Raw genomic sequence first — 17,742 nt, forward strand, 5'->3', positions numbered from 1 at the left:
TTTTATCAAATATACTTGGCCAGTTAGGTATTTTTTGGAGAAATCAACTTGTTCGATTGTCTGCTTCAGTCACCCACTCTGCTTCAGTCACCCACTCTGCTTCAGTCACCCACTCTGCTTCAGTCACCCACTCTGCTTCAGTCACCCACTCTGCTTCAGTCACCCACTCTGCTTCAGTCACCCACTCTGCTTCATGCACCCACTCTGCTTCATTCACCCACTCTGCTTCATTCACCCACTCTGCATCGGTCACCCACTCTGCTTCGGTCACCCACTCTGCTTCGGTCACCCACTCTGCTTCGGTCACCTACTCTGCTTCGGTCACCCACTCTGCTTCGGTCACCCACTCTGCTTCGGTCACCCACTCTGCTTCGGTAAACCACTCTGCTTCAGTAAACCACTCGGCTTCAGTCAACCACTCTGTACCTTTCACCCACTCTGTACCTTTCACCCACTCTGTACCTTTCACCCACTCTGTACCTTTCACCCACTCTGTACCTTTCGCCCACTCTGTACTTTTCGCCCACTATGTACCTTTCGCCCACTCTGTACCTTTCGCCCACTCTGTACCTTTCGCCCACTCTGCACCTTTCACCCACTCTGTACCTTTCACCCACTCTGTACCTTTCACCCACTCTGTACCTTTCACCCACTCTGTACCTTTCACCCACTCTGTACCTTTCACCCACTCTGAACCTTTCACCCACTCTGTACCTTTCACCCACTCTGTACCTTTCACCCACTCTGTACCTTTCACCCACTCTGTACCTTTCACCCACTCTGCACCTTTCACCCACTCTGCACCTTTCACCCACTCTGCACCTTTCACCCACTCTGTACCTTTCACCCACTCTGTACCTTTAACCCACTCTGTACCTTTCACCCACTCTGTACCTTTCACCCACTCTGTACCTTTCACCCACTCTGCACCTTTCACCCACTCTGCACCTTTCACCCACTCTGCACCTTTCACCCACTCTGCACCTTTCACCCACTCTGTACCTTTCACCCACTCTGTACCTTTCACCCACTCTGCACCTTTCACCCTCTCTGCACCTTTCACCCACTCTGCACCTTTCATCCACTCTGCACCTTTCACCCACTTTGCACCTTTCACCCACTCTGTACCTTTCACCCACTCTGCATCTTTCGCCCACTCTGCATCTTTCGCCCACTCTGCATCTTTCGCCCACTCTGCATCTTTCGCCCACTCTGCATCTTTCGCCCACTCTGCTTCAGTCGCCCACTCTGCTTCATTCGCCCACTCTGCTTCATTCGCCCACTCTGCTTCATTCGCCCACTCTGCTTCAGTCGCCCACTCTGCTTCAGTCGCCCACTCTGCTTCAGTCGCCCACTCTGCTTCAGTCGCCCACTCTGCTTCGGTCACCCACTCTGCTTCGGTCACCCACTCTGCTTCGGTCACCCACTCTGCTTCAGTCACCCACTCTGCTTCAGTCGCCCACTCTGCTTCAGTCGCCCACTCTGCTTCAGTCGCCCACTCTGCTTCGGTCACTGCTTGCACCCACTCTAAATCTTTCACCCACTCTAAATCTTTCACCCACTCTAAATCTTTCACCCACTCTAAATCTTTCACCCACTCCAAATCTTTCACCCACTCATGCATTCACACACCTTCCAATCTGTGCCCTCAAACAGCAAAGGCCTTACTTGCCACAAGCGCAGCACAAGCTTTACACACGCAGTTCAATATTCATCTAGATGTTCTTTTCTATCGACCTACCCGGGGAGCACAGCACCGTAAATAAAACATGTTCACAAGAGGTACATTATTCTGTTAACATATGTAGCATGATGTACCTTAGGCCTTTGACATGGCAGACGTCACAAGTGCAACCCTCGCTCCCCTACACACTTAAACGCACCTGTCAGCACCCGTGCTTCCGGCTGTCTCTGCAGTACTGGGCACAGTTTTGCGAACTGTATTTCATTTCCTTGCGCATTGTACTGAGCCCACAAGCTGTATTTTTGTGCGGCTATGATCCTGGTGTCACCTGGCTCTATCTTGGTGAAGAACATAGACTGAACAGTACAGCAGTGTTTGCATTTAAACTACTTGCTAGTCGAATCTGGAATTCGTTTGTGGTCTGGAATTCGTTTGTGGCTAACCTTCTAGGTGGCGTTGAGCTTTCTCATTGGCAGCATTTCTGCCTTTAGTTATTCTGTGCATGTTGACACTGCATCTCTATTTACCTGTCGGAGCAGACTCCTGACTTGGGTCAAGAGGATGCAATTTTATCAAATATACTTGGCCACTTAGGTTGTTTTTGTAGAAATTAACTTGTTCGATTGTCTGCTTCAGTCACCCACTCTGCTTCTGTCACCCACTCTGCTTCAGTCACCCACTCTGCTTCAGTCACCCACTCTGCTTCATTCACCCACTCTGCTTCAGTCACCCACTCTGCTTCATTCACCCACTCTGCTTCATTCACCCACTCTGCTTCAGTCACCCACTCTGCTTCAGTCACCCACTCTGCTTCAGTCACCCACTCTGCTTCAGTCACCCACTCTGCATCTTTCACCCACTCTGCATCTTTCACCCACTCTGCATCTTTCACCCACTCTGCATCTTTCACCCACTCTAAATCTGTATTTTCAGAATAAACATAGCGTCCCAAGTTTGAGGGCAAATATTGCATCCAGCCTCTGTCCCATTCTGCAGCATACATCAGCGCATACCATTTTGTCACACCTGTGTCTACATTTCGGTCTTTACACACAAATCATCCAGCATCTCTCTCATTCAACACCCCCATTCAGCAGGCCTACTATTTCCCCCCCCCCCTCCCTCTACAGCGTGCTACGCAATTACTTGCTATTATATCTATAGGCTTGCACCTACAAAACATTTCCTATTTTGACATCATTGGTATTACTTTATTATAACCTTTACAATGCTTGCGAACAATACATACAGGCAAACATTTACAGTATGTCTGTTTGTTGAGAAGGGAGATTTATTTTTACGAACGAATCAAACACAGAGCCTCTCTCACATCCACTTGAGTAAACACTCCACCCAACCCCCACAACACCCACCAATACGTCGTTACCGCTCGGACCACTCTTCAATTCCATTAACATAAACAGACAGGCCCCAGACTCCAAGGCTTTCGTCAACAAAACTACAGGATGCTAGAGTACTTTAAGCGCCGTCGTCCAGATTGTAATCAGTTGTCAAGTTGCTTTTGGGATATGCTAATTTGAACTGCAGGATGCGAGCCGGTTGTTAGCCCGAGAACCACAACAAAACATCCCACAGAAAGAAAATACTAACACTGGAAACGTGATGCTTTTTTAAGAAAACTCCTATAGTTCACATACCATGCCTACTATTTCACAGCCTCCCTCTAGAGCGTGCTATGGGAAATTGGGGGATTGTACGTCTATGCTTGCACATATGAAATATTTCCTAAGTTGCCTTCATTGTGATAACGTTATTAGAACAATTCCAATGCTTGGAAACAATAGATCCATGCGGAAAATTACGTTATGTATTTGGGAACATAAAGGAGATGGCTTTTTACAAACGGTACAAAAACACAGAGCCTGCTTGTGGTGCACATTTACCCGTTAGGCACACACAACAGCTCTGGTGAGTACATGCTTCTACAAAAACATACACCAATTATTTTAAATGCCAGCAACACGTACACACACAGCAGCATTACGTAACATAAGCTCATACTCCTTTGCAAAACCAGAAACACTAAAGTGAAAGCAAGAACAAGTCACAAGAGGGATGGATAGTTTTTTTAACACATACTTGTGTACTAAATTAATAAAAGCCACAGGCTCACCCCCATTCACCATGCCTACTATTTCACACCCTCCCTGTAAAGCGTGCTATGGAAAATTGGGGGATTGTACGTCTAGGCTTGCACATACTAATGATTTCCTATGTTGCCTTCATTGGGATACACTTATTAGAACAATTACACAACAAACAAACATAACACATGCAGTTTAGGCACATTTTTACACACGCCACACACAACTGCAGCTCTTACTGCATGCCTCAACAACGCACATACAAACAACTGTTAATGCATACTTACAACACGTACACACACAGCAACAACACGTACACACACAGCAACAAGTATTCCAGCATTTAAAAGTACCCACACACACATTTAAGGCCCGCAGCCGCAGCAATGTTCTGTATTTTCCTAATAAACATAACGTCCCAAATTTGAGGGCAAATATTCCATCCAGCCTCTGTCCCATTCAGCACCATACATCAGCTCATACCATTTCGCCACACCTGTCTCTACATTTACGTATTGCCAGACAAATCATCCACCATCTTTCTCATTATACATCATAGATTGTATACATTCACAGACATCGCCTCAAAAAAAACAAAAAATTATCGATACAGTACTTTCTATTCTAACTATCCAGCCTCTGTCCCATTCAGCAGCATACATCAGCTCATATTACTTCGCAAAAACACAAACACAAAATTGAAACCAAGAGCAAGTCAGAAGAGGGATGGATAGCTTGACTTAAAACATACTTTTGTACAAACTTAATTAAAGCCACAGGCTCAAACACATTCAGCATGCCTACTATTTCACACCCTCCCTCTATAGTGTGCTATTGGCAATTGGGGAATTGTAGGTCTAGGCTTCCACATACTAAACATTTCCTACGTTGCCTTCATTGGGATCATGTTATTAGAACTATTCCAATGCTTGGAAACAATTGATCCATGCGGAAAATTACGGTATGTATTTTGGGACATAATGGAGATTGATTTTTACAAACGGAACCAAAACACAGAGCCTGATTGTTGTGCACATTTACCCGTTAGGCACACACAACAGCTCTGGTGAGTACATGCTTCTACAAAAAAATACACCAATTATTTGAAATGCCAGCAACACGTACATACAGCAGCATTACCTATGCACTTCCTTAACAACCCACAGCATTACATCTATCTTCCTACAAACAAACATAACACATGCAGTTTATGAACATTTTTACACACGCCACACACAACTGCAGCTCTTACTGCATGCCTCAACAACGCACATGCAAACAACTGTTAATGCATACTTACAACACGTACACACACAGCAACAACAACGATTCCAGTATTTAAAAGTAGCCACACACACATTAAGGTCCGCATCCGCTGCAATGTTCTCTATTTTCCTAATAAAGATAACGTCACAACTTTGTGGCTGAATATTACAAGAGTTGTAGGTTACAAAGGCCAACTTTGTATACTTTGGAAGCTTTATAAATGCCATTTTTACGGGTAACTTGCACCACACAGTTCTAGTCGAATTAGACTAAGGGAAAAAAGAATGGCGTTTGCTTTGTCAGTTGAGAGCGAACTCTTAGGAGCCATTAAGGGAGTTGCCCAGGGAAGTCTACTGTCGCGCCAATGTCGAAACTCCATCTGCATACACATTCAAACATTCACACTTCCAAGTCGCACACATCATCTAGTGTGACTTTTCCTTGGGGCAAGGGAAGGACTAAAACCTTTGATCCTTTCTTAAACTAAAAACAAAAAAAACCTTTTTTTGAACCTTAGCCCCTATTTAAGCTGGGGGACGGATCACTTTCAGTCAGACTCTGTTTTTACCTGCGAGAACAGAACTCGGACTTACAGAACGACGCTGTACTTGCTGATAACGACCAACAGCCACTGAAAAACTCCGCCATTCAATCTTCGAAAGTAAGTGCATGGAACTTTTATTTCAATACCCCAAAGGGACAGCATTGATACATTAACTTCAGTTTATTATAACGTTTACTATATCCACATTGCACCTGTGTTAAATTATTGTGCAACATGTTATTTTGGAACACTAAATGTTCTCTGATAATACTTATCAAAGGAATACGTAATTTCTCAAGCAGGTCATAGCTTTGTTTGAACATACCGATACATATTTGTTTTTCTTTTATCGTTATATCTTGTAGGTTATTCGGACACATTCAACATTTCCTTGAAAGGGTAAAAGAAATGGCGCACAAACATATATCATGTAAGTACATCCAACTGTTCACTCTGCTACACGTTTTTGCTTTCGTTCATAACAGTTCAACTCACCACACAGAACATTTCTTCCACTAATTCAAGTCACAACATGACTTTGACACACACCTTCTCGTACGGCTCCTTGTGTTACCTTTTGACGCACACACAACTAACAACACTTACTAAATTACAAGCACGACATATTGATTGCAAGCACGACTTCATGTTCATTTACACTATCAACCGGATCGACATTGCACACAGCTTCAGCTTCCACTTCACACACAAAATCGCACACATAATCTCACATTCAGATGCTTCGGAACAAACATCACCCTTACATCCCCATGCGTACCTCATTCTCTACAGTGTTTTACAAAAACACACTCGACACACACTTTCGGAACATTAGGACGCTATCTCATATCATAACACTTCGCCACACTCCCATGAACATTTCGTTCACAACTTCTAGTAGCTAAATTACTTGCACACTAACTGGATACACTTTCAATATTACACGCACAACGCATTCATTCTATGATTATACAGGCTATAGGGGTTTAAACTAAGTTTAACTAACTGTGGCAACCAAATCGCTGTGTGTTCCACCAGCCGCACTCCTCCCACACCTTTGAAGTGAACCTTAGCTTCGCTGAAGAGGTGGCACCTAGCAACGGAGAAGGCGCTGGTGGCGGTGCTTTCTTTGTCGGCTTGCACTTATGTGCATTAATGTCCAGTATACGAGGGATGCTTCTGTTAAGAGTCACAGTGCACGCCTTTCCTGTGCTAAACACAAAGCCAATGCAACAGGAGCTGCAGATGTTCCTGCTTCCCAGACTGCACAGGCAGCGTCTGTGTAAGCGTGTGTTTGTTGTATTTGACAGCTGCCCGCAACACAAATGTAACGTCAAACATCTAACACCACAGGCTTCAAAGACACCGTGACAGCACAGGCTTTACATGCACACGTTGCAGCAAGCAGACTTCGCTGTAACGGCACACATCGCAAACGTTATCCTCTATTCACAGCACAACTGTACCTGCGCACACCAGCAAGTCCAAACTTAATCAACAAACACTTCACAGCACAGACTTTGCACATATACATGCATTCACACACCTTCCAATCCTTGCCCTCAAACAGCAAAGGCCTTACTTGCCACAAGCGCAGCACAAGCTTTACACACGCAGTTCAATATTCATCTAGATGTTCGTTTCTATAGACCTACCCAGGGAGCACAGCACCGTAAATAAAACATGTTCACAAGAGGTACATTATTCTGTTAACATATGTAGCATGATGTACCTTAGGCCTTTGACATGGCAGACGTCACAAGGGCAACCCTCGCTCCCCTACACACTTAAACGCACCTGTCAGCACCCGTGCTTCCGGCTGTCTCTGCAGTACTGGGCACAGTTTTGCGAAATGTATTTCATTTCTTTGCGCATTGTACTGAGCCCACAAGCTGTATTTTTGTGCGGCTAAGATCCTGGTGTCACCTGGCTATATCTTGGTGAAGAACATAGACTGAACATTACAGCAGTTTTTGGATTTAAACTACTTGCTACTCGAATCTGGAATTTGTTTGTGGTCTGGAATTCGTTTGTGGCTAACCTTCAAGGTGGCGTTGAGCTTTCTCATTGGCAGCAGTTCTGCCTTTAGTGATTCTGTGCATGTTGACACTGCATCTCTATTTACCTGTCTGAGCAGACTCCTGACTTGCGTCAAGAGGATGCAATTTTATCAAATCTACTTGTCCACTTAGGTAGTTTTTGGAGAAATCAACTTCTCCCATTTAAAAATGCTTAACTTCCCATATTTACAGAATGCAGTGAAGTGACTGATCACGGAAGAGATCGTATTAGAGCTCTGATAGCTTCTCTTCCTATGCCATAGTTCTATTAAGTCAGCGTTTTTTGTATCTTTGGAATGATACAGGATTTTAGATATACCAAGGCTTAATTTGCGTCAAATCTTTGAATAATCACGCGCTGTGTGTTCAGGGCCTCTGTTTATGAACACGATAATCTTAGGCCTTTTTTCTTACGGCAGGGCTTAAGGTATGCCAGCATTTAGTTCGCGAAAATTCATATTATAGCAGATTTGAAGGAATATACTTGTTTATACGAGGGATGCTTGTGTTAAGAGTCACAGTGCACGCCTTTCCTGTGCTAAACACAAAGGCAATGCAACAGGGGCTGCAGCTGTTCCTGCTTCCCAGACTGCACAGGCAGCGTCTGTGTAAGCGTCTGTTGGTTGTATTTGACAGCTGCACGCAACACAAACGTAACGTCAAACATCTAACACCACAGGCTTCAAACACACCGTGACAGCACAGGCTTTACATGCACACGTTGCAGCAAGCAGACTTTGCTGTAACGGCACACATCACAAACGTTATCCTCGATTCACAGCACAACTGTACCTGCGCACACCAGCAAGTGCAAATTTAATCAACAAACAGATCACAGCACAGACTTTGCACATCTACATGCATTCACACACCTTCCAATCCCTGCCCTCAAACAGCAAAGGCCTTACTTGCCACAAGCGCAGCACAAGCTTTACACACGCAGTTCAATATTCATCTAGATGTTCGTTTCTATAGACCTACCCGGGGAGCACAGCACCGTAAATAAAACATGTTCACAAAAGGTACATTATTCTGTTAACATATTGTGACGTAGGGGTCGGGGAAGGGAGGACTCAACCCAAAACGTGTAGTCCACAAGCTCTTTATTGCTAACTGTAAACAGAAGGGGCTTGGCCCAGGGCAAAGTCAATATACAGTCAAGGGTTCCTTATCGCCTGTAGGACGTCTTCTTCAGACAAGATGCACCTCAAGGTCACTTTTCTCTCTTCCTGTGGCTCCACGGCTCCGGATATCAACAGGGAGGAAAGAGACACAGGAGAGCCTCGTTAGTGGCGTGGACAGGGGGCACGTAGGAAAGAGGGGAAGGGCAAGTGAGGGATCACCAGGTTCCACCACCGTGTGTACAGCTTCGCTATGAACAGTGCGTGCAGGGCCCCGTGGTTACCCTCGATCTATCCGGTCCCACCCCGTGCAGTAAACAACCCCTGTAGACGCCCTCGTACCTTGGTCAGCCACACTTCTCCCCTGGAAGTGTGGCAGGGCGGCTCGTGGGTCCGGTGGCCTCCTGGCTTGTCGCGTCTCTCCTCAGGTGTAACCGGCGACGTTGCTTCACTCCGTCCGTCGTCCTCTATGTCGGCGTCTTCCTCGCGGGTCGGCGTCTTCCCGTCAGGCAGCGCGCCAGGGTTCATGCCCAGCACTTCCTTATTCTCCGCAGGCCCTGCTGATAGGTCCGTTGGCGATGACGATGTTGCACCGGATAGGCTGACCGGCGGAAGAGACAGGGGACTCCCCCCTGACGTCAGAGCGGGGAGGGCCAACAGCGTAGGCAGCGAAGGAAACTCGGAGCCGCTCCAAGCCACATCACGGGGATCCTGCGGACGGGGCGGAAACGGACACAAGTTAGAAGGTATGTCCCGCCCGTCCAAGTCAGGGGACACGTCCTCGTGACACATCCCACCCCCAGGATTGACCCGATCGGGGGAAATAGGATAGCGGGACAAAAAGTCAACGTTCCCCTGCAGAGAACCCTTACGATGCCGGACATCAATCTGGAAAGGTTGCAGAGCTAGGAACCATCGAAGAATCCGATCGTTGGAACCCCTGTTACGCTGGAGCCAAGTCAAGGGGGCATGATCTGTATACAAAACAAAGGGCCTCCCCTCGAGATAGTACTTCAATTTGTCGACCCCCCACCTGACAGCCAGGCATTCCTTCTCGATGGTGGAATATGCCTGTTCCCGAGGAAATAGCTTGCGACTGATGAATAGGACAGGCCTTTCAACACCCTGCACATCCTCTTGGGAAAGGACGGCCCCTATGCCCACCCCAGAGGCATCGGTTTGAAGAATGAAGGGTTTGCTGAAGTCAGGAGACACAAGGACAGAAGAGGAAGTCAGAGCGTCCTTCAAAGCCTGGAAGGCGGACAAGTGGGCGGAAGAGGGAGGAGGCAAAGAGGAGGATCTGACCGTTTTACCGAGGAGATCTGTGAGGGGACCGGCCATGTGGGCAAACTGGGAAATGAAGCGGCGGTAATACCCCACCAACCCTAGGAAGGCCCTGAGTTCCTTTTTCGTGGAGGGGTAAGGCAAGGCCCTAATGGCTTCGAGTTTTTCTGTCTGAGGCATGATACGGCCATCCCCAAGAAGATAGCCCAGGTACTTAACTTGCTGGAACGCTACTCTGGACTTCTTCGCATTTATATGGAGATTAGCCGCTTTTAGGCTAGACAGAATGTGTCTTAGATGGGTGATGTGTTCATCCCATGACTTACTGAACACGACAATGTCGTCCAAGTAGGCAGAAGCATAAGACAAGTGCGGGGCCAGTAGGGTGTCCATAGCCCTTTGGAACGTGGCAGGTGCCCCATGTAACCCGAAAGGTAGAACAGTGAAGTGATAGTGTCCCGAAGGGGTAGAGAAGGCTGTTTTTTCCCTGTCCTGTTCTGCCAATGGTATCTGCCAATAGCCCTTGGTGAGGTCTATGGTGGTGATGTAACGAGCCTCACCAAGGCGCTCCAGCAGTTCGTCAACCCGGGGTAAGGGGTACGCGTCCTGTTTGGAAACCCTGTTCACGGCCCTAAAATCAATGCAAAAACGGATGCTCCCGTCCGGTTTTGGGACTAATACCACCGGGGAGCACCAGTTGCTATGGGAGGGCACGATTATTCCTGCGTTCAGCATGTCCTGCACTTCTTTCTGGAAGGCAAGTCGTCTCGCTTCGGGGATTCGATAGGGTTTTTGTTTAACAACCACATTAGGAAGAGTGTCAATGTGATGTTCAGCCAGGTGCGTATGTCCCGGTCGATCAGAGAATATACCTGAAAAGGACATTAGAAGAGAACTGATTTCTTCCCTTTGTTCCGTGGACAGGTGTGGGTTAATAGGGGTATCTCCAACCGTATGGGTGTTATCTAGGATCGGAGACACAACATGGACGTCCTGGGGAGGCTTGCCCAACCACTTCTTAAGGATGTTAATGTGGTACATTTGAGTCTTTCCTCTTCCCAATTGAACGAGATATGTCGTTCGCCCTATTTTTCGGATGACTTTAAAGGGTCCTTGCCATTCCTTTCTCATTTTATGTGACGAGGATGGTAATAAGATAAGAACCCAGTCGCCAACGTCAAGCATCCTCCACTTCTTACCTCTATCATAAAAGGCCTTCTGTTTGGTTTGGGCTATGGCCAGATGTTCATGTGCTAGCGTTCTGAGTTTGTGTAACCTGGTCTGTAGCTGGCGGGTATAATCCAGCAGAGCCTCAGCTTCCTGGGCTCCCTCGGCTTCCCAGCTATCTTTTGTTATTTCCAGGAGAGTCCTAGGGGCTCTTCCGAACAACATCTCGAATGGGGAAGTCCCTAGGCTAGACTGTTTCTGGCTACGGAGGACAAAGAGGGCAAGGGGTAGCAACTGATCCCAGTTCTTCCCGTCCCCAGACAGAAGTTTCTTCAGGGTGAGTTTTAGGGAGCCGTTGTATCGCTCGACCAATCCGTCTGTCTGGGGATGGTACACAGATGTTTTGATATGGGTGATGTTTAGCTGTCCACATACTTGTTGCATTAGACGGGAAACAAAAGGGGTGCCCTGGTCCGTAACGATTTCCCGGGGAAAACCCATACGGGAGAACACTTCCACGAGCCTCTGGGCTATGGCGGCTGAAGTGGCTGCCTTCAGGGGAAAGGCCTCTGGATAACGGGTTGCATAATCAACAAGGACAAGGGCATATTGATGACCTCGGGATGATTTGGGCAAAGGGCCGATAAGGTCCATTCCTATGCGATCGAACGGAACCCCTATGATGGGCATGGGAACCAGGGGTACAGGAGGAGGGGTGTAAGGATTACGTTTTTGGCAAATCCTACACTCCTGACAATATTTCTGGACTTGGGCGTATACACGGGGCCAAAAGAAATGGCGTAAGATGGCTTGACTCGTCTTTTCAGCACCTGAGTGACCTGCCAATAGATGGGCATGGCCGAAGAACAAAATTTGATCGCGAAAGTCGCTCGGAACCAACAGTTGTGGTTCCGCACCCGCTTTGGCGATTCGGTACAGCAACCCGTTTTTCTCCACAAACGTAGGATAACTTTTGGTGGATGGATCTTTCCCGTCACGTGCTACCTGCCACGCGTTGGTGAAACTGGCATCATTCAGCTGGGCTGTCCGGAAGTGGGTATCCCTAGCCCAGGGCTCGGATGCTAGGAGTGTATCTTGGGGAAGAGACAAGTGTTGGAGGACCTCAAGTAACATAAGAGGAAAGGAGGGGTTGTCTGTTCCTATGATGATGGACTCAGGTAATCTGGACATAACCCCTAAGGTAACTTGTTGTCCCTTTCCAGATGGAGAGTATAAAGTGACTGATGCTATTGGGTATGCCTTCACGTCGCCATGTACGCAACGGATATGGACCTGTTTCCCCGGGATGAGGTCTGACGGTTCTACCAACTCTTCTCGTATCACTGACTGCTTGCACCCCGAATCCAACAAAGCCCTTATTTCTTTGCCGTTAAGGGAAACCCTTACATAGTACGTAGTGCCGGTTTCTTGTGCGTAAAGGATGGATCTGGGGGCGTAGCTCACGTCCATGGGTTCGTCTTCTTTGTCTTTCTTTCTCCTACAATACCGGGCTATATGTCCCCACTCCCCGCAGTCGTAACATTGAGGCCCTGTGTTTAGCTGTTCTGGCCTTTGGATTCGCACTCTAGGTGGTTCAGGTAGGGGTTTTATTGGTTTCTTGTCCGGTTTACTAGGAGGCATGGTTTTAGGTGGTCTCTCGGGTTCCCTCACATATGGTCTCCCTTGAGCCCTAGCATAACAGGTGGCCATCTCTATGGCATGGTCCAATGTTAGTCCTGCATGTTGTTTGAGCCATCTCTGTGTGCTGTACGGGAGTGCTTCAATAAACTGTTCAAGGTATATCTTATTCATAATGGCTTCTATGTTCCCATCCTGTGGCTTGAGCCACAGATCGGCGGCCTCTTTTAACTTGAAGAACAGTGTCTTGGGCAAATTCCCTGGGGACCCTTTTTCTTGTCGAAACCGAGTGCGATGGGTTTCCTCGTCCACGCCCAATCGGTCAAGGATATACTGCTTGACTACAGCATAGACAGCGGTGCCATCCCTGTTCACCGTTTGATAGGCCGCCTGTGCTTCCCCTATCAACAGGGGTGCTAAGTAGAATGGCCACCTCTCCCCCGGCCATGCACTGGCTCTTGCTGCCCTTTCAAAGTTCAGGAAAAAAGCCAGGGGGTCTTCCCCCGGGGTGAATTTTTGCAACGGAACCACCGTGCCTGGGGGTGGTGCGGTGGCCCTTCCTTGTCCAATGACAGTCATTAGCTGGGTCTGACCCTCAGCCAGTTTCAGAATATTCTCAGACTGGTTTTGGATGGCCATCGTGAAAGCGTTCCGGTCAGCTTCCATTTGGGTCAATATGTTTTCCATCCTGTATCGAATGGGAGGTTCTTCTACAGCTCCTATCTGGCTCGCCAATTGTGACGTAGGGGTCGGGGAAGGGAGGACTCAACCCAAAACGTGTAGTCCACAAGCTCTTTATTGCTAACTGTAAACAGAAGGGGCTTGGCCCAGGGCAAAGTCAATATACAGTCAAGGGTTCCTTATCGCCTGTAGGACGTCTTCTTCAGACAAGATGCACCTCAAGGTCACTTTTCTCTCTTCCTGTGGCTCCACGGCTCCGGATATCAACAGGGAGGAAAGAGACACAGGAGAGCCTCGTTAGTGGCGTGGACAGGGGGCACGTAGGAAAGAGGGGAAGGGCAAGTGAGGGATCACCAGGTTCCACCACCGTGTGTACAGCTTCGCTATGAACAGTGCGTGCAGGGCCCCGTGGTTACCCTCGATCTATCCGGTCCCACCCCGTGCAGTAAACAACCCCTGTAGACGCCCTCGTACCTTGGTCAGCCACACTTCTCCCCTGGAAGTGTGGCAGGGCGGCTCGTGGGTCCGGTGGCCTCCTGGCTTGTCGCGTCTCTCCTCAGGTGTAACCGGCGACGTTGCTTCACTCCGTCCGTCGTCCTCTATGTCGGCGTCTTCCTCGCGGGTCGGCGTCTTCCCGTCAGGCAGCGCGCCAGGGTTCATGCCCAGCACTTCCTTATTCTCCGCAGGCCCTGCTGATAGGTCCGTTGGCGATGACGATGTTGCACCGGATAGGCTGACCGGCGGAAGAGACAGGGGACTCCCCCCTGACGTCAGAGCGGGGAGGGCCAACAGCGTAGGCAGCGAAGGAAACTCGGAGCCGCTCCAAGCCACATCACGGGGATCCTGCGGACGGGGCGGAAACGGACACAAGTTAGAAGGTATGTCCCGCCCGTCCAAGTCAGGGGACACGTCCTCGTGACACATCCCACCCCCAGGATTGACCCGATCGGGGGAAATAGGATAGCGGGACAAAAAGTCAACGTTCCCCTGCAGAGAACCCTTACGATGCCGGACATCAATCTGGAAAGGTTGCAGAGCTAGGAACCATCGAAGAATCCGATCGTTGGAACCCCTGTTACGCTGGAGCCAAGTCAAGGGGGCATGATCTGTATACAAAACAAAGGGCCTCCCCTCGAGATAGTACTTCAATTTGTCGACCCCCCACCTGACAGCCAGGCATTCCTTCTCGATGGTGGAATATGCCTGTTCCCGAGGAAATAGCTTGCGACTGATGAATAGGACAGGCCTTTCAACACCCTGCACATCCTCTTGGGAAAGGACGGCCCCTATGCCCACCCCAGAGGCATCGGTTTGAAGAATGAAGGGTTTGCTGAAGTCAGGAGACACAAGGACAGAAGAGGAAGTCAGAGCGTCCTTCAAAGCCTGGAAGGCGGACAAGTGGGCGGAAGAGGGAGGAGGCAAAGAGGAGGATCTGACCGTTTTACCGAGGAGATCTGTGAGGGGACCGGCCATGTGGGCAAACTGGGAAATGAAGCGGCGGTAATACCCCACCAACCCTAGGAAGGCCCTGAGTTCCTTTTTCGTGGAGGGGTAAGGCAAGGCCCTAATGGCTTCGAGTTTTTCTGTCTGAGGCATGATACGGCCATCCCCAAGAAGATAGCCCAGGTACTTAACTTGCTGGAACGCTACTCTGGACTTCTTCGCATTTATATGGAGATTAGCCGCTTTTAGGCTAGACAGAATGTGTCTTAGATGGGTGATGTGTTCATCCCATGACTTACTGAACACGACAATGTCGTCCAAGTAGGCAGAAGCATAAGACAAGTGCGGGGCCAGTAGGGTGTCCATAGCCCTTTGGAACGTGGCAGGTGCCCCATGTAACCCGAAAGGTAGAACAGTGAAGTGATAGTGTCCCGAAGGGGTAGAGAAGGCTGTTTTTTCCCTGTCCTGTTCTGCCAATGGTATCTGCCAATAGCCCTTGGTGAGGTCTATGGTGGTGATGTAACGAGCCTCACCAAGGCGCTCCAGCAGTTCGTCAACCCGGGGTAAGGGGTACGCGTCCTGTTTGGAAACCCTGTTCACGGCCCTAAAATCAATGCAAAAACGGATGCTCCCGTCCGGTTTTGGGACTAATACCACCGGGGAGCACCAGTTGCTATGGGAGGGCACGATTATTCCTGCGTTCAGCATGTCCTGCACTTCTTTCTGGAAGGCAAGTCGTCTCGCTTCGGGGATTCGATAGGGTTTTTGTTTAACAACCACATTAGGAAGAGTGTCAATGTGATGTTCAGCCAGGTGCGTATGTCCCGGTCGATCAGAGAATATACCTGAAAAGGACATTAGAAGAGAACTGATTTCTTCCCTTTGTTCCGTGGACAGGTGTGGGTTAATAGGGGTATCTCCAACCGTATGGGTGTTATCTAGGATCGGAGACACAACATGGACGTCCTGGGGAGGCTTGCCCAACCACTTCTTAAGGATGTTAATGTGGTACATTTGAGTCTTTCCTCTTCCCAATTGAACGAGATATGTCGTTCGCCCTATTTTTCGGATGACTTTAAAGGGTCCTTGCCATTCCTTTCTCATTTTATGTGACGAGGATGGTAATAAGATAAGAACCCAGTCGCCAACGTCAAGCATCCTCCACTTCTTACCTCTATCATAAAAGGCCTTCTGTTTGGTTTGGGCTATGGCCAGATGTTCATGTGCTAGCGTTCTGAGTTTGTGTAACCTGGTCTGTAGCTGGCGGGTATAATCCAGCAGAGCCTCAGCTTCCTGGGCTCCCTCGGCTTCCCAGCTATCTTTTGTTATTTCCAGGAGAGTCCTAGGGGCTCTTCCGAACAACCTCTCGAATGGGGAAGTCCCTAGGCTAGACTGTTTCTGGCTACGGAGGACAAAGAGGGCAAGGGGTAGCAACTGATCCCAGTTCTTCCCGTCCCCAGACAGAAGTTTCTTCAGGGTGAGTTTTAGGGAGCCGTTGTATCGCTCGACCAATCCGTCTGTCTGGGGATGGTACACAGATGTTTTGATATGGGTGATGTTTAGCTGTCCACATACTTGTTGCATTAGACGGGAAACAAAAGGGGTGCCCTGGTCCGTAACGATTTCCCGGGGAAAACCCATACGGGAGAACACTTCCACGAGCCTCTGGGCTATGGCGGCTGAAGTGGCTGCCTTCAGGGGAAAGGCCTCTGGATAACGGGTTGCATAATCAACAAGGACAAGGGCATATTGATGACCTCGGGATGATTTGGGCAAAGGGCCGATAAGGTCCATTCCTATGCGATCGAACGGAACCCCTATGATGGGCATGGGAACCAGGGGTACAGGAGGAGGGGTGTAAGGATTACGTTTTTGGCAAATCCTACACTCCTGACAATATTTCTGGACTTGGGCGTATACACCGGGCCAAAAGAAATGGCGTAAGATGGCTTGACTCGTCTTTTCAGCACCTGAGTGACCTGCCAATAGATGGGCATGGCCGAAGAACAAAATTTGATCGCGAAAGTCGCTCGGAACCAACAGTTGTGGTTCCGCACCCGCTTTGGCGATTCGGTACAGCAACCCGTTTTTCTCCACAAACGTAGGATAACTTTTGGTGGATGGATCTTTCCCGTCACGTGCTACCTGCCACGCGTTGGTGAAACTGGCATCATTCAGCTGGGCTGTCCGGAAGTGGGTATCCCTAGCCCAGGGCTCGGATGCTAGGAGTGTATCTTGGGGAAGAGACAAGTGTTGGAGGACCTCAAGTAACAGAAGAGGAAAGGAGGGGTTGTCTGTTCCTATGATGATGGACTCAGGTAATCTGGACATAACCCCTAAGGTAACTTGTTGTCCCTTTCCAGATGGAGAGTATAAAGTGACTGATGCTATTGGGTATGCCTTCACGTCGCCATGTACGCAACGGATATGGACCTGTTTCCCCGGGATGAGGTCTGACGGTTCTACCAACTCTTCTCGTATCACTGACTGCTTGCACCCCGAATCCAACAAAGCCCTTATTTCTTTGCCGTTAAGGGAAACCCTTACATAGTACGTAGTGCCGGTTTCTTGTGCGTAAAGGATGGATCTGGGGGCGTAGCTCACGTCCATGGGTTCGTCTTCTTTGTCTTTCTTTCTCCTACAATACCGGGCTATATGTCCCCACTCCCCGCAGTCGTAACATTGAGGCCCTGTGTTTAGCTGTTCTGGCCTTTGGATTCGCACTCTAGGTGGTTCAGGTAGGGGTTTT

General features: G+C 48.7%; 1 protein-coding gene across 1 annotated transcript in view; it reads right to left on the reverse strand.

Annotated features, from left to right (window-relative positions):
- Window positions 1-17,742, reverse strand: part of LOC144752430 (uncharacterized) — a 40,676-nt gene that overhangs the window by 21,291 nt on the left and 1,643 nt on the right. Inside the window, exons 2-3 of the mRNA XM_078640361.1 lie at window positions 14,025-14,393; window positions 9,123-9,491 (exon numbers count right to left, since the gene is read on the reverse strand). Coding sequence (XP_078496487.1) covers window positions 9,123-9,491; window positions 14,025-14,393 — 738 coding nt within the window. The remainder of the gene's footprint in view (window positions 1-9,122; window positions 9,492-14,024; window positions 14,394-17,742) is intronic.

Source organism: Lissotriton helveticus, chromosome 5_1 (assembly GCF_964261635.1).
Source record: "Lissotriton helveticus chromosome 5_1, aLisHel1.1, whole genome shotgun sequence".
NCBI lineage: Eukaryota > Metazoa > Chordata > Amphibia > Caudata > Salamandridae > Lissotriton > Lissotriton helveticus.